Source organism: Trichomonas vaginalis, chromosome I (genome assembly GCF_026262505.1).
Source record: "Trichomonas vaginalis G3 chromosome I, whole genome shotgun sequence".
In the NCBI taxonomy this organism is placed as follows: Eukaryota; Parabasalia; order Trichomonadida; family Trichomonadidae; genus Trichomonas; species Trichomonas vaginalis.
This window is the reverse complement of record NC_067203.1, coordinates 14702334-14718893: the sequence shown is the minus strand read 5'-3', so window position 1 is coordinate 14718893 and position 16560 is coordinate 14702334. Positions and strand designations below refer to the sequence as shown.

The window sequence follows — 16560 nt, the reverse complement described above, 5'->3', positions numbered from 1 at the left end:
ATCAAAATAGTCAGGAAGTGTTTTCAATTTTAAGTTTCAACTTTTTTGTAATATAAACACATTGAAAAAATAACCTCGTAAGAAAGTTTCATAACATTTCTTTGGTTTTTCCTGGTAATTAAGTTAATTGGGATCATTATGCAAGACCATATCATTATTCAATTTTTTTGGGTATCTCAAATATTTTATGATGTTTGTAAAGTTATGGATTTCGGATTTAAATAATGTTCATTATATCATATTTTCCTCATAATAATCATCAAAAAAAAATAGTTCTAACAAAATTTATAGCAGATAAAATTGATTGACAAAATTTGCACAGATTCATCTTCCTTATATTTTTTCAACTTTCGTGGATCAAAACTAACCTCCTTCATCAATTTTGATGTAAAAATTGTTTTTGAATACATTCTCAAATTTGATTAATCAGATTTTGGCTAATTAAACCTTTTATGCATCAAAAACAGATATGATTTCATTTTAAGTAAGAAGAAAATTGAGATAGTTAGTTATTGATTTGATAGATCGAATGGTCATTCATTATCTAAAAGTGACATTTTTTCTTCAATATTTTATTTTTCAATCAGACATCAAGGAATGACATTGAATAATGAAGCCATGCTTAAAACAATTGCCTTTTCACTCCAAGAGGCTTCTATTCGCAACAATCTCCTTCTATTCTCAAATCCCTACTTAACAAGGTTCAATATGTTATCACCCCCAAAGATATCGATTGCTGACTACTTGATTTTTTTATATAATAAGTCTAAGGAGTCTCGTTCATGCTTCCTCTCAGCATTTATTTTACTCGATCGATTATTATTAAAGCAACCTCATATAATAATCACTCCTTTCAATGTTCACAAGCTGTGCTTATGTAGCATTCTTATAGCGTCAAAATTTTTATCCGACCGCGGTCTTACGAACAATGACTGGGCAGTGATCGGCGGTGTACCCGTTAGCGAGTTGAACTTACTCGAATTAGAGTTTCTTTTCTTAATAGAGTTTTCTCTTGTCATTTCGAAAGACGAGTATAACAAATACGAAGAAGTATTTATCGTCAAATCGAAACTACCAATATTTAATTAGCTTTTGTTTGTAAAATATTGTGTATGCTATCTACAAAATTCTACTCATTTTTGTTCAAAAGTAAGGAAAATTTTTCAATGATTGTTAAATCGTAACAAATATTCGTTCCTGCATAATCGTTTAGAATCGATCTGAGTACTCATTTATATGTATCAGCGTCGCTATCCAACTCTTCATGTTGTTTATCGGTAAACTCGTTTTATATAAAACTATAAAGGGGGTGTCACCATATTCGTAAAATTTTATATTGTTTTTGATTGAAATTATCCTACACTGGATGTATGTGTATTTTTTGGTAAATTTTTTGAAATTTAGGGGAATGCAAGCAAAATTTATAATCTTTGAATCTATAAATTGATTATATAGGCTGCAAATATGTTGCAACGTAGGGCACCTTTCTTCTCCCCAAGATATTTTTTGTTTATTTATATGACCATTCATTCCATTTTAAGAGAATATGCGGGTTATACTATTACACAAACCGGTCTTGTTCTTTCATTATTGGGAGGTGATCATGAAATTATTGATGAATGCCTGAAATTCAAAAAAGTGAACAATTATTGCATGCGTTTTGCAATTATATCTCATAATTTTGAATTTGTCAAATTAGTCATGGATGGAAGTGATATTAAGATAAACTTCCTTGAATGTTATAAAGTAGTATATATGACGGGTTGTGTGACTTTTTTTGTAAACGTAAGAATTCATACAATATTGAATGATTTTGTATCATTTTTTTTAACATATGAAGTAAAAAATGTATGATTCTTACGGTTTTTATTCTTACGTTTTTGAATAAATCAAGATTTAAAAAATTTTGTAAACGTAAGACATTTACACTCAGCCCAAACATGATGAAATAAAAAAAATTAACATTGTTTAAATCCTGAATGGAATCAACGGAGTCATAATCAAAGACCTCATAAACGAGTAAAAAGAAATTGAAACTATGATTATTTGAATTTATGAAATCAATTATTTGATTCATTCTTTCTTCAATCTCTTCTATTCTTTTTGTTAAATCATCTATTTTCATTAATGAGGTGATTCTTGATTGAGGAATAGATTTCAAACTAACCACCCTTTTATTTTTGAAATTTTGAATCCATCAACTTTAAACATTTTATTCAATTTACATGTTGTCAATTCTTCAAATAATTTTTTATTATTAGCATAATAGTCATTAAATTCTTCAACAGATGAAAAAATTTTTATTTCAGTAATTGGTTTAACAACGTTTATTTTTTGTTGAACATTTACACTTTCATTTATTTCTTCCTCCTCTGTTTCATTTATTTTTAAAATCGGTTTCATTTATCATTAAATAAAAATTAGAATATAAGTGATGAAATATATTTTTTAATTAATATTAAATCAGAAATGGCGGCAGGATTCTTTAAAAAATTATGGGATGGAATTAAGAAAGCTGCAGGTTGGGTTTATAAAAAGGTTATTAAACCTGTTGCAAACTTTTTGGCACCAGTAGCGAAAACGGCAGGAACTATCATAGGTGGAGTATTAGGTACTAAAGCAGGTAATCCGGCGATGGGAGCACAAGCAGGTAACGCAATTGGTGGAATAGCTGAAGGAATACTTAATAAAATAGGAGGTAGATAGTGGAAAAATAAATAAATATTATTTTTATCTTAGTATCGGTTGTAGTCTTTGATAAACTTTTTCTCCTTTATTTAAAATTTCTCTTATTGGGGCAGCTTTTGGTGTTATTGATTCAGCAACGTCACTAATTGCTTCTTTATTCTTAAATATCCAATTTGCTCCCTTCTTCAATGTTTCCCAAACTTTACTCGCTCCTCTTTTTACTTTATCCCACAGTTTCTTAAATATACCTGCAGCCATAGTTGATTATTTCATTAAAATTAAAAATTCATTTCCATCTTTTAATTTTGATTTTTTATTTATTAATAAATGACGACTAACTATTTAGTGCCAAACACTAAACCGATTAATGGAAATGTGTTTCATTCATTCGAAAAGATAAATGAAATATTCGCAAAGAATGACGGTAGAAGATATTATAGAGAACTTGAAAGTTCATGCTATGACTCTGATGCTCCATATTTTGATGATAAACAAACTCATTTAAGAATTACAAATCCGGCTCATGATGTGAACCAATTAGGTGACACATATATTAAACGCAAAGTTAAAGCAACTCTAGTTTCAAATAAAGCTTTCACATGTGATGCCGCTTTTAAATGCATGCGTTTATTCGTTGGTTACAAATCATCAAATCAAAGCTTTAAACAATTAGAAGTAGAAACCGAAAGAGGTGATGCCGGTTATCTTCAGATGGATTGCGCCCGTGAATCTTTCGCATTTGCAACATATAAACCAAAATCAGAAAGGAAAGTTAAAAAGTTTGTTCATTCGTTATATAATAATGTTCAAAAATATGATAACTCAGTATGTGGTAAATATATTGACCCTTCAGAAGTTTTCAAGAAAGCAAATGAAGAAGTTGATGTCACTTTTGATATGATTATTCCGGTAAATGATTTGTTAGCATTTCAGGCGTTCGATGATTATCCTAAATCATTTGGTGATATCATTCTTAAATATTATGTTTTCAGGGATACTTTAGTATTTTGTCAGGTTGACCCGTTAAGAGTTGCTGATTTACAAAATTACGTTTATGAAAAGATAACTGATGAAAATTATGAAAAGATTATGAATCATGTTTATAAATATGATCGCAAATTCCAACAAATCGGACTTCCTGCCAAATTAATTACAAGCTTAGCCGCTACATCTGCTGACGCAACAGTTGATGACGTTATTATTTCATGCACAAAGATGGAAGTTTTAGAGGATAAATGCATTACACCAGGATACGGTTTAATTGAAGAATCAGTTAAAGCAATACCACGTTTATTCAGTAAGGAAGATCCATTCATGATTCCAGCTCAACATATTGACGTTCGTTCACTAAATGGAGGTTGCATCACTCCTGAAGGTATTAGCTCAGATTTCTCATACGCTCTTCATAATGTTACAGATGTTGTGTTAACATTTCCGAAGAATGCAATGCAAAGAACAGTTTTAGAAAATCCAATGCTTCGAGGTCTTCAGGTCACTATAGATTCCAGAAACTTCCCCGATCAAGCGATGACCACAGTGGGTGACATATTCTTTACACGTATGCTTCAAGCTTCTGATTTAGATGGAGTGAATGAATGCACGGAAGAATACGAGGACTCATTAACTAGACCACTGAATGATGATATGGCACGCCATTAGCTAGAACATGGAAAGACCAAACTTCATTCTTATGCACTATTCCAGTTCAACGTGATGGAGCGGGTATATTCTTTGATGGATTAGAAACTTTCAACTCACAAGTTACAGTACAAGTGAAAGCTTATCCAATCATTCAGGGTGAAAATGACACTTACTGTTCAAAGGTGACAAATCCTCCTCAGGTTTGGTTTACTAGGACTACATATTGGACATGGACACCGGATGAAGGTTTGAAATATCATCCAACAGGTACACCACCGCAGTATAGAAGTTCATATGATGAAATATTGATGAATAGAAATGTTTAAAATTATAAATTTATTTTTGATTAAATGGATTTAAATTCATCCACCCCTTATGAAGAATTAGCAGGAGTATATAATACATACGTAGATGATATGATTAATGAAGCATTGAGTGATAATAGAAATGCTCTATCTAAGGAAAAATTAATGAAAATTCCATATTCTGAATGTTACTTAAATTCAATCACTGCAGCAATTGGTAAACAAAATAAAGGTAAAACATTAACGATATTAAAACAAATTATCATTATTGCTAACACTTCCCCCCATTCACATGTGTTAATTTATATCAACCGTTCAGGTTCACCTTCAGATGATACATTTGAATCTTTAAAGCATTTAATCAAAATTCCAATTATTTATTTATCACAAGAAGAAGCAGAAGATTATTTAAAAAACTTTTTAATGTATAAAGAATTATATAATACAATCAAGAAGCAAGGATTAGAGGATAAAATTATTGATAAACAACGGGATGAATTATTTGAAACACTTTCTATTTCAAATTTTGATAGAGAATTTTTGCATTCACTCATTTTTCTAGATGATGCAGTGAAATCAAAACTAATAACAAATGAGAAATCATATTTTAATCAGTTATTAACTCAATGTCGACACATTCAGTGTTCATTCTTTATGGCTGTTCAATATTTCAAAGCATTAAGCACAAACATTAAATCAAATCTATCAACACTTTTCATTTTCAGTGGGTTTAGTCGTCAACAGTTGAACGTTATGCTTTATCAAGTGAATTTACCAATGAGCATTAATGAACTTTACACACAATATCAGCAATTAGGTGAACATGGAAAAATAATAGTTGATTTAAATAAAGGAAGTGTTAAATTTGATTAACTTTTTATAATTAATTTTTATTTTTTATTTATAATTAAACATGACAGAAATAGCAAATCTTCTACAGGTTCCATTAAAACAAGGGACAAACAAAAGGGGTGCATATAATAGAACTATGAAAGTTCCTGATGGAATGAAAGAATTAGTTCATATTGTTGCTGGTCTTCAAAAAGATGTTAAACAAATGAGAAACGTTTTAACATTACCAGAAGCTCAAGCATATGCCAAACGTCATGGTCCAAATTGGGAAGCACACGAAGCAGACATTACGGGTCCAAATGGAAAACCTGATGGTATAAATGAAGTTTTCGTTACTGATGGTCAAGGTAATATTAAAGTCATAAATGGTTATAAATTAACTATATCTGATTATCCTAAACGTAAAGCATATAATGAACGTTATCCTATGCAATTTGATGAAAATGGAAAAGCTGTTAAACAATACATTGGAGAAGGTGAAAATGGTCCAATTAATTCATACCGTCATAATCCATATTCTTATTTCAATGAAGAATTAAATGCTATTGAAGAGGGACCGGATGGATTACCACGATATTCTAACCAGTTTGATGGTCAATATGCAAATATTAGACCCGAAATTTCAGCTAAGAAATTCTTTAAAGTTGCTTTATTCGATCCAGTTTTCGCAAATGTTAAAGATGAACTTAAACAGCAATTCCAACCAATTATAGTAGCAAGAATTGCATCAGGTGCTTTATCTCAAGCATTCAAAGATTTAATTAAGAAACCATTATATCAGCAACGAGGTTTAACTTATGATTTAGTTAAGGAATCAGATAAAAGAAAATTTGAGAAATCAGTTGATTATAAGAATGCAATTAATGAATATATTCGGTCTATTAATTTCGATGAAACAGCTAAAAATCAACTTCATGAACAAATACAGGGAATAATAGATTCAAAAGTTCCAGCAAAATAAAAGTTTAAATATATTTTTTTTATTCGAATATAAATGAGAAGACGTTTCACTAGTCAAAAGAACACTAACGCAAAAGCAGAGATTACGGTTGGTTATAACGTAAATGATGATAAATCACGAATTATTCAAAATGTTAAAGTTAATGTTAGCCCTGAATTAACAAGGTCAGCAACTCAACCAAATTTATTAACTCGTGACTTACCGAAAAGAGGAGAATGAAGAAAACCATGAGAATGGAGACCCAATCATTTTATCTGAACCTGGTAAAGAACCTGTTGAAATTCCCACTTATCCAACATACCCCCACCTCTTTCATCAAACATCGAGAACCCATATAAAATAGACATTAATTCTGAATTAATGAAAATTTACCGTGATATAATAATTAATAATTATGATTCAATAATAAATTTAATTGACCAATCCGGTTTAATTATTTTACCTTATGAATCATTAATTCACATTATCGCCATTCTTTGTGATGTTCAAGATTCAGACGTTAAGATTCAATTTTTCATAGATGATGAGGTTTCATGCTGCGGAACAGTTGCAAAAATAAATCCTATAAAGGATATTAGCACAATTAAGATATCAAAGAATGAACAACAACTGAACTTCATTTAACATATAATGATATTTATAATAAAATAGTTGATGAATATAAAATATCACTTGAAAAATTCTTTGTTAAGGCTTTTTCTTTTAATATTCAAGCATTAACATTATCGAATAATAATCCTTTGAATCATAATCAATAATAATTGACCTTTCACCAGTTTCTATCGTTTGTTTTATTTCTTTTTGTTCCCCACTATCCGGATCGGTCATTGTAATTGTTTTTGTTATAGTATCAGCTTTATCTTTAACTTCAATCTTTTTTCCATCAGGATATTTAAACCAAAATTCCAAAAATTCGATATTGTCAATCTGTTCATATTTTAATCTATCAATTACATTTTTAATACCATCTGAAAATCTTATGAAATGGTCATTATATGGGTTTGATTGAACTAAATTTGAATGAAGTGAAATATAACCTGTTGATGAATATGACATCGACTCATATTTTCTGAAAACACTAAAATTTATAACATGAATGAATTTCTTATTCGTTGAATTTATGAATTCTTGAGGTAATCTTATTCTAGTTTTATTTATCACTGGAAAATAACGCTTTACCATATTTTTAATCGTATTAAAAATGTCAATTATCAATATTATTTCGAATAATAACTGTGAATTAAATTTAACAGTTAGTGGAATTTATAATGTTACTCTCGTTTCTGTGAGTGGTAAATTTAATCCATTCTTTTAGACCCTTCAGATTATATATCATTTATTAAAGATGACCATGAAAAAACGTATGATATGTATATAAATAATGTGATAGCGAAATGGGATATTAACACGATTTTAAGTTATTTAAATGAATCATTTATCGTATGGTATGAAGAAAATTTTAAATCAAAACCTGATAAACTTTTTGAACTTGATGAAATAAATAACCTTATTAAATTTCCGCTGAAAATTAAATTTTGTACTCCTCATCTTCGTTCATTGTTGGGATATTAAATTTTGAAAAAGATGTTGGGGATGTTTTGTATTCTGACACTGGTTCCAATTTCATTTTAATCAAATGTGATAAAGTTAATACCCCAATGAGATTTTCACATCAAACATTAGACCCTAACTCTTACCCATCAATACAAAACATTTTATCCATCAACTTAAACACATTTTCTTTATCATATCCGTTTCAATTATCCGGGAATTCATTTATTCTTCATTCAAAAGATTTATCAAATATTAAATTTAGAATAACTGACCTATTTGATTGTGATTTAGAATTTATGAATGAAATATTATGGCAATTTCAAATAGAAAAAATAGCTGATGAGATAACGGATTAAATATTTATTTTTAAATCATAATAAATGATTAAACAACAGCAACCACAGCAACTTAAGGCGCAAAGCACCCAGGTCCTTCAGACCATTACATACGCCATATATGCATATAATTCAAAGACAGCAGAACAAACACAAAGGTTGAAATATGGAGATTTGGAGATAGTATTGAAAAATGACCATTTCGAATTCGTTTGCAAAGGTGGTGCAGTGATATCAAATATAAAAGAAATTTTATTTATGAATTCAAAAATTAAAGGTATAACGGATGATATAACATCAATTCCACCAGAAGAACAAAGATATTACGCATTAAATGCATTTCCTAAAGTTTTGAAGATTGGAAGATTTAATTTAAATGAGGAATTCATAAAAGGTTTCCTTAATGACATAGAGAAGAAGGCAGATAAGGAATATGTCAACGGTGAATTAATGAAGAAGGCAAATTTGGTTTATGTTGATGAAAAAGATAATGAAATTAAAGAAAGGGTTGAATGGTATCATGAATGGACATCAAAGATTTTAAAAACTAAAGCTGATACAGGATGGGTTTCAGGATGTTTAGACCTTAAAGCAGATAAAACTTATGTTAATGGTGAGTTAGAGAAGAAGGCAGATAAGGAATATGTCAACGGTGAATTAATGAAGAAGGCAAATTTGGTTTATGTTGATGAAAAAGATAATGAAATTAAAGAAAGGGTTGAATGGTATCATGAATGGACATCAAAGATTTTAAAAACTAAAGCTGATACGGGATGGGTTTCAGGATGTTTAGACCTTAAAGCAGATAAAACTTATGTTAATGGTGAGTTAGAGAAGAAGGCAGATAATGAATATGTCAACGAAATATACCAAAGTTTGATAGGAACAACTAAAAATATTGAAACTATTGTTGGTGACTTTTCTGTCAATGAAGAAAATAAATATTTTAGATGGCAATTGGTACAGTCCTTAAAAAATGGTGCACGGTGTAAACTCATTCCGAAAAATAACAATGAAATGTATGTAAGCTATATAAAGAATAATGGTACACAAGTTAAAGTTCCATTAGACAACAACTGCTACTTAAACTTATATGGAGACGAACAAAAGAAATATTTAAGAGTTTATGAAATGGCAGATATGACATTGCCTCACCCAGCTCCAGCACCATATTATTATGACTATGGAGATGACGACAGAACACCACATGTAGATGAACAAAAGCTAACATTATATTTAGATTATTATAGATATAAAAGATATGATGCAATAGAAAAAACGAGAATAGTATATTATTATACAGATGACAAAAATAAATATTATAGTCAAGATTTTACCTACCCTGAAAACATAAGATTATATTATAAAAAATATTCTGACACAAACCAGAAGAAACCTGAAATAGTTGCACTATATTTTAAGTTCAAAATAGACAATCCTATATTATCTCATATGTTTGATTTAATGAACCCAGTAGGTTCTATTTATACATCTATGGATGCAAGAGGTCCTCAAGTAATGTTTGGTGTTGGTGCATGGGAACAGATTGTAGACAGGTTTTTGTATTGTGCAAACTCTTCAAAGGAAACAGGTGGAAGTAAAACAATTTCAGGTGAAAATTTACCTGCACACAGTCACTACATAGATTTAAGTACATCTCAGGCAGGTTGGCATAAGCATAGATATTGGGATTGGTCAGGAATGACAAAAGGTAAAGGATATGATGTTAAAGACGACGTTAAGTTTGCTATAAATTGTTACTGGAGTGACACTCAGGGAGAAGGAAACCATACACATTCTGTTTCAGGATATACACAAACAACGGGACAAAGTAAAGAATACATGCCACCTTACATGACAGTTTACGCATGGTATAGAGTTCAATGAACGCTCAATGTTTGTAAAACAAACTTTAGAACGGACTGAAAGTCCTGAGCTCCAAAAGAGCGAACAGCATAATTTAAATTTTTATTTTAGTATAAATGAAGATTCTACCATATGGTGTTATTGGAAGAGATAAAGATGGAAACCCAATATTTGATCCAAAGTTAAAATTAAAGTTACTGACAAGACAACAACTTGAAAAGTTGCTGAAACCAAAACAGGATGAAAAATGAGAAAATGAGAAAGAAAAATTTAAATTATGCAATTTTATTTTTATCATAAATGACAAAATTAATTAAGCCAACTATTTCTAAATTAATGATACCAATGAAATCATTTCGTGGAGTACTTATCCCAGGTTCTTCACAATTAGCCAGGGCAAGTGTTGTGACTCAAGGTGGAACATTAGCGAATCCATTCAAATTATTAACTAAAGATGAACTTAATAAAACGATGATAAAATAACTGATAACAAAATTTTATTTCACTGCTACCAGGTCATTTAACTTCTTTAAAAAATGAGACAACATGACATTTTGACAACAGTCCTGGAAATATGATGCAGCCCAAAAATAAAGTTAGTTTTAAAATTATTTTTATTTTTTTATTTTGTATGTAAGAACAGAAATGTCAGTCGAAGCAAAAACATTCACAAACAAATCTAATGGTGAAACATTCACAAAAGGCACTTATAATGGTATTGAAGTCTTACGTAGAGACAAGGATGGTTACATTAATGCAACAAAGATGTGTCAACAGTTTAGGAAAGACTTTAGAAAGTTGTTGGAAAATAAGTCCTGGGAAGAGTATTATAAGGCATTTTGTGAAGAATATAGCAACCGCCGGAATTCCGACGGTTGCTTTTTATACAAAATTCATGTAGGAATTCCTGATGAAATCAAACAGGTTAGAGGAACGTATGTAGACCCAAGACTTATAAACTATATAGCAATGTGGGCTTCTCCAAAATATTGCATAGCAGTTGGAAAAATTATGGACTCCATAGACAAGAAAGTTCATGAGAAATTAGATGAAGAAGAACTCGAAGATACAGTAGAGAATGCTAAACATTTGTTTGAAGAAGAAGTTGGAAAAATGTGTGAAAAACAATTAGAACACGAACGTGAGATATGTTATGGTTATAGAGATTCTCCATACGAACTAGACCAATGGGAACAAGAAGATTTAAAGAGAGAATTTAGAGAATATGAACTCGCTAAGATAGCATTTGAAGCTGCAGAAAAGAAGTTAAAAGTTTGGGGTCGTTTTGTACAAAAATATTGTGAGTAAATGAATCATTTATTTTTATCATAAACGACCAAAAATAAATTTTTATCGTTAATGTTTACGTTAATGTTTTCAGGTTATTCATTTATTAATTATTTTTGAATAACTGATGAGGTCACCAGGTCACCAGGTCACCAGGTAATTTAACTTTTCTGAAAAAATGAGACAACATGACATTTTGACAACAGTCCTGGAAATAAATTTTTATCGTTAATGTTTACGTTAATGTTTTCAGGTTATTCATTTATTAATTATTTTTGAATAACTGATGAGGTCACCAGGTCACCAGGTCACCAGGTAATTTAACTTTTCTGAAAAAATGAGACAACATGACATTTTGACAACAGTCCTGGAAATAAATTTTTATCGTTAATGTTTACGTTAATGTTTTCAGGTTATTCATTTATTAATTATTTTTGAATAACTGATGAGGTCACCAGGTCACCAGGTCACCAGGTAATTTAACTTTTCTGAAAAAATGAGACAACATGACATTTTGACAACAGTCTTGGAAATATGATGCAGTCCAAAAATAAAGTTAGTTTTAAAATTATTTTTATTTTTTTATTTCTATATAAATGACGGCAACAAACAACAACAGCAACTATATCGTTTCTGATGAAAAAGTTATTGATTCATTAGTTGAGGAATTAGTTATGACAGAAACTAAAACCCTCAATGAAAGAATTGGTGAAAACATGATTGATTTACATAACTACCTCAAACATGATGGAGGAAGAGGAAGGAAAACTGGTATGGCTTTATTAGTAAATAAAATATCAAATTTAACGATTATAGATGTTGATATCAATAAATCGTACAATGATGAACTTAAAGAAACAGTTAGAAAAGACATTTTATCAAAACTTTCGGATAAAGATGTTATCGTTAAAACCGCTTCAGGAGGTCTTCACATTTATTGCAACACTAATTTCTTCTATGTAGTTTCGAACAGAATGATTAAATGTTATTCCTGCAATGATTATGATATTGATATAATGACTTCTATTGATGATTCAAAGCGTTCATTAGTGGTTATGGCTGATTCAAGAGTTCGAAAGAATGCAACAGAACCAATCAATACATACTCATTCATTCGTGGAAGTTATGACTCAACATTAACTAGAACAGTGAATGATATATTAAATGATTTGAATATTAAGGTAAGAGTTGAACAGAAGAACGAAGAAATAAAGAGTATAATGAATGAAAATAAAGATGTAAACATTGACGATAAACTTGCCCAGAGCATAGTTGATGGCATCTGTGATTTTGAAGTACATAATGACGGTGGAAACATGAATTTAGAAAAAGAAATAACATTATTCACACTGTTTCAAGCAATTAATTCGTTACCTAATCATTTAATTAATGAAGCATACGATAACGTTTATAACTTCTGCAGTTTAACAGAAAATGCAAAAAGTAATTTTGAAAAAGCACGTGGTAGATATGCACATTTAATGACTTCTCCATTTGTTTTGGTGAAGATTCTAAAACTATATCAAAAGGAATATTATGATGAATATGTTTTGCCTTTATTACGTAAGCCAAAAATAACATTTGACATCAAACTTGATGACTCGTTTTTGATAACAGATATTAGACGCAAGGCTGAAAATCATCAGTATAAAAACAGTTCTGAAGTAATTGAGGATTTATCACGTGTAATCCGTTTTGTAGATTGTGGAAACAAATACTTTATTCAAAAGGACTATAATATCCACGACAAAATGAATCAAATATCATTCGTTCTTCAATCAAACATGAAAGAGTCACTTAAAATGATTAAATTATTTAAAGAAGAAGGTAAAACCATAACAGCATGGGATGTACTATTAAATCAATTGTCTTCATTAACCGTTAAGGGTGTTTGCTTTAAATCTAATTTCCCTGATGTTTTCTCAACGTTTCAAGGTTATAAATACAACATTCTCGAAAAACCAGATTACTCAAAAATTGAGATGTTTATGAATTTCATTAAAGAAGCCGTTTGTGATAATAACGATGAAGTGTATAAATACCTTCTCGGCTGGATTGCATCAATGATTCAACATCCTGGAATCAAGAATGAAACAGCAATTATTTTGAAAGGACTTCAAGGAACAGGTAAAAACAGATTTACAGATATTATTTCTGAACTTCTCGCTGGTTATTCATGCAAAAACATTACTGAAATAGGTGAGCTAACGGGTAATTTCAATTCAGTAGTTGAGAATAAAATGTTTCTTGTACTTAATGAACTCAAGAATGTAGGTGAAGATAGACTCGCAAACTTCAACGCTTTGAAATCAATTATAACGGATAATGAGATTAGAATTAATGAAAAGAATCAACCCAGAAGAACTGCTCAGAACGTTGCAAACTTCATTTTCGTAACTAATAACGTTTACCCTGTCAAAATTGAAGTTGGAGATAGAAGATACGTAGTTTTAAGAGTTAATGGTAAATTTAAGGGTCAATTTGATTATTTCAAGAATTTAATGAATTCATGCACAAAGGAATTTTATGATAATTTACTGACGTATTTTATGCAATATGACCTTTCATCATTTAATGTACGAATCATTCCGATGACTGAAGCCAAACAAGATTTAATTGAATTATCAACAAATCCTTTAGATGTATGGATAAATACACATTATGATGAATTGTGTGCAGGTATGACGTGTAAAAATGCTCTATTCTGCAAACCATCAGACATGAAAGACAAGAATTTCCAAATGAGTATTAAGGATAAATGTGATAGGAAACAAAGAAAAATAGATGGTAAACAGACATGGTATTATGTTTTGAAAGAAGAAATGAAAGGATTATATAAACAGGTTGAACCAAACGATAACGAGGATTCATTTACTGACGATGAAATACCTGTAAATGAAGCTTTATAAAGTATGATTTGAATTTATTTTTACATTAATCCTACCTGTTGTCAAAATGTCATGTTGTCTCATTTTTTCAGAAAAGTTAAATTACCTGGTGACCTGGTGACCTCATCAGTTATTCAAAAATAATTAATAAATACCTTCCTCATTAATGTTTTCAGGTACTTCAATAATGCTTCATAAGTACCTCCCCCTATGTTGTTGTCAAAATGTCATGTTGTCTCATTTTTTCAGAAAAGTTAAATTACCTGGTGACCTGGTGACCTCATCAGTTATTCAAAAATAATTAATAAATACCTTCCTCATTAATGTTTTCAGGTACTTCAATAATGCTTCATAAGTACCTCCCCCTATGTTGTTGTCAAAATGTCATGTTGTCTCATTTTTTCAGAAAAGTTAAATTACCTGGTGACCTGGTGACCTCATCAGTTATTCAAAAATAATTAATAAATGAATAACCTGAAAACATTAACGATAAAATAACTGATAACAAAATTTTATTTTTATATAAATGAATACCCCACAAGCTCAAAATTTACCACGAATCATAACAAGGGAGGAAAGAAATAATCGAAAAATTAGAAAAACAACAAACCATGAAAACCGAGAAGATGAGGAATAAAAATTAATTTTGGATTGAGTTTAAAAATTCATCTTTATTAAATTCATCTCTTCCAATCAATTTATTTATTCTATTAAATTCTTTTATTTTTGCTTCACTCAGTTTAAGGATTGAACGGTAAGTTTCTAATTTTTCGATTCTTTCTTTCCTCTCTTTATCGTTTTCAACCCCACCACATTGCTGCTTCTTTTTGCAATAGCATATTTTTGATTTAATTCTGTTTAGTTTCTTTTTATATTCATCGTCTGGACTCTTGGTTGCTTCGTTGTCACTCATTTCTTACGAAATAAAAAAATTAAATGTTATTTAAATATAATGGAGTAATAAAATAAATCGGAATTTCTATTAATTTATTGTTAACCTCAACTAATACATTACCGTTAATATATCTAACAAATTCAGCTATTGTGTCAAATCTTCGTCTTCTTTTTGTCATTGATTTATCAGTTTTTCCATAATCGAGATGAATCAAAACTTTATCCCCTTGTTTAAAATTCATGAGCCCCGAATTAATTTGTTCACGTTTAACATCATTTAACCTTTCCATTTGCTTTCTAATATATTCCCATTCTTTTGAAATATCATTTTTCATTTCCACTGGTTTCATGTTTATAGTTCTATGCCATGAATTATTGTAATAATATACTAACTGCTGTATGATGGAGTCATGATTTCCATCCCAGTATATCTGACCGTTAACCCTTAACGCATCTCTAAGAGTTCTCATTAATGCATCAACTATTTTATTATGAAACGTATATGGAGAGGATGAAAAGTAAAAATTAATTTGTGGGAAATAATGAGCCATAGCTGCCTGAAATCCTTTATCACCATCACCCCTGATATTATCTACTCTTTCATGATCTAGTAAGTATTGAATAGCTCTTCTTGTTTCCTGTTCTGTTTTCCCTTTCACCGGAATGCAATATAAATATCTTGTGTTAATGTTAATGACAAATAAATAAGTAACATTTCCTTTTGAATATTCTAAATGATCGATTTCGTATGAATATGGATATGGTGCAAATGAAGGGCGACCAAATTTTTCCTTTAACGGTTGAATTTTTGGGTCAATTGGTTTATTTAATATCTTGAAATCCTTTTTAAAATCTTTTTGCTTCTTTAATGTTTGAAATGGATATAATAAAGTGAATGATGAAGGATTAACTGAAGGAGGAGGTACTACTGTTGGAGGTTTTTGGAGTTGCAAGTGGTTTAATTTTATCTGCTTTGATTTTGGATGATGAAGTTTTGGATTTCATTCCTCCTTTCATTAATTCCGGATGTATTCTATTCATTTGTTTTAAATATGCTGTATATAAGGTTTGATATACTTTCCCACTTCGAGTTTATGTTGAAGGATGAATTCCAAAAGTTGATCTTCATTAAAAGTCGGGCTGAATGTGGTTTAACTAATGAATCATAAATTAAAGCTTGTGCTTCATTTATGGTCTGAATGACCTGGGCGTTTTGCACTTTTAGCTTTTGTTCCTTTGTTTTTGCAGCTCAGGATTATATATATTTATATAATTCATCAATATCTTTC

General features: G+C 30.0%; 8 protein-coding genes across 8 annotated transcripts, besides 1 other annotated feature; 7 read left to right on the top strand and 1 right to left on the bottom strand.

The window, feature by feature from the left end:
- Nucleotides 1-2469: 2469 nt before the first annotated feature.
- TVAGG3_0987290 (N-acetylmuramoyl-l-alanine amidase family) lies at nt 2470-2706 on the top strand (the record flags this gene model as incomplete). The annotated part of the gene is made up of 1 exon (XM_051254049.1): nt 2470-2706. One exon carries the CDS (start codon nt 2470-2472, stop codon nt 2704-2706), a length of 237 nt encoding a protein of 78 aa, XP_051079623.1.
- Nucleotides 2707-2730: 24 nt separating this feature from the next.
- On the bottom strand, nt 2731-2946 carry TVAGG3_0987280 (uncharacterized protein; the record flags this gene model as incomplete). Its single annotated transcript, XM_051254048.1, has 1 exon — nt 2731-2946. The coding sequence occupies one exon, from the start codon at nt 2944-2946 to the stop codon at nt 2731-2733; it is 216 nt and encodes a 71-aa protein (XP_051079622.1).
- A 1134-nt stretch (nt 2947-4080) lies between these two features.
- Nucleotides 4081-16047: a mobile genetic element.
- TVAGG3_0987270 (uncharacterized protein) lies at nt 4680-5507 on the top strand (the record flags this gene model as incomplete). The annotated part of the gene is made up of 1 exon (XM_051254047.1): nt 4680-5507. One exon carries the CDS (start codon nt 4680-4682, stop codon nt 5505-5507), a length of 828 nt encoding a protein of 275 aa, XP_051079621.1.
- On the top strand, nt 5548-6159 carry TVAGG3_0987260 (uncharacterized protein; the record flags this gene model as incomplete). The annotated part of the gene is made up of 1 exon (XM_051254046.1): nt 5548-6159. A coding segment is annotated over one exon (612 nt), but the record flags the coding sequence as incomplete, so codon positions are not given.
- On the top strand, nt 8382-8533 carry TVAGG3_0987250 (uncharacterized protein; the record flags this gene model as incomplete). The annotated part of the gene is made up of 1 exon (XM_051254045.1): nt 8382-8533. A coding segment is annotated over one exon (152 nt), but the record flags the coding sequence as incomplete, so codon positions are not given.
- Nucleotides 8595-10223, top strand: TVAGG3_0987240 (phage tail repeat-like family; the record flags this gene model as incomplete). The annotated part of the gene is made up of 1 exon (XM_051254044.1): nt 8595-10223. The coding sequence occupies one exon, from the start codon at nt 8595-8597 to the stop codon at nt 10221-10223; it is 1629 nt and encodes a 542-aa protein (XP_051079618.1).
- TVAGG3_0987230 (uncharacterized protein) lies at nt 10848-11510 on the top strand (the record flags this gene model as incomplete). The annotated part of the gene is made up of 1 exon (XM_051254043.1): nt 10848-11510. The coding sequence occupies one exon, from the start codon at nt 10848-10850 to the stop codon at nt 11508-11510; it is 663 nt and encodes a 220-aa protein (XP_051079617.1).
- TVAGG3_0987220 (uncharacterized protein) lies at nt 12086-14398 on the top strand (the record flags this gene model as incomplete). The annotated part of the gene is made up of 1 exon (XM_051254042.1): nt 12086-14398. One exon carries the CDS (start codon nt 12086-12088, stop codon nt 14396-14398), a length of 2313 nt encoding a protein of 770 aa, XP_051079616.1.
- Nucleotides 16048-16560: the final 513 nt, after the last annotated feature.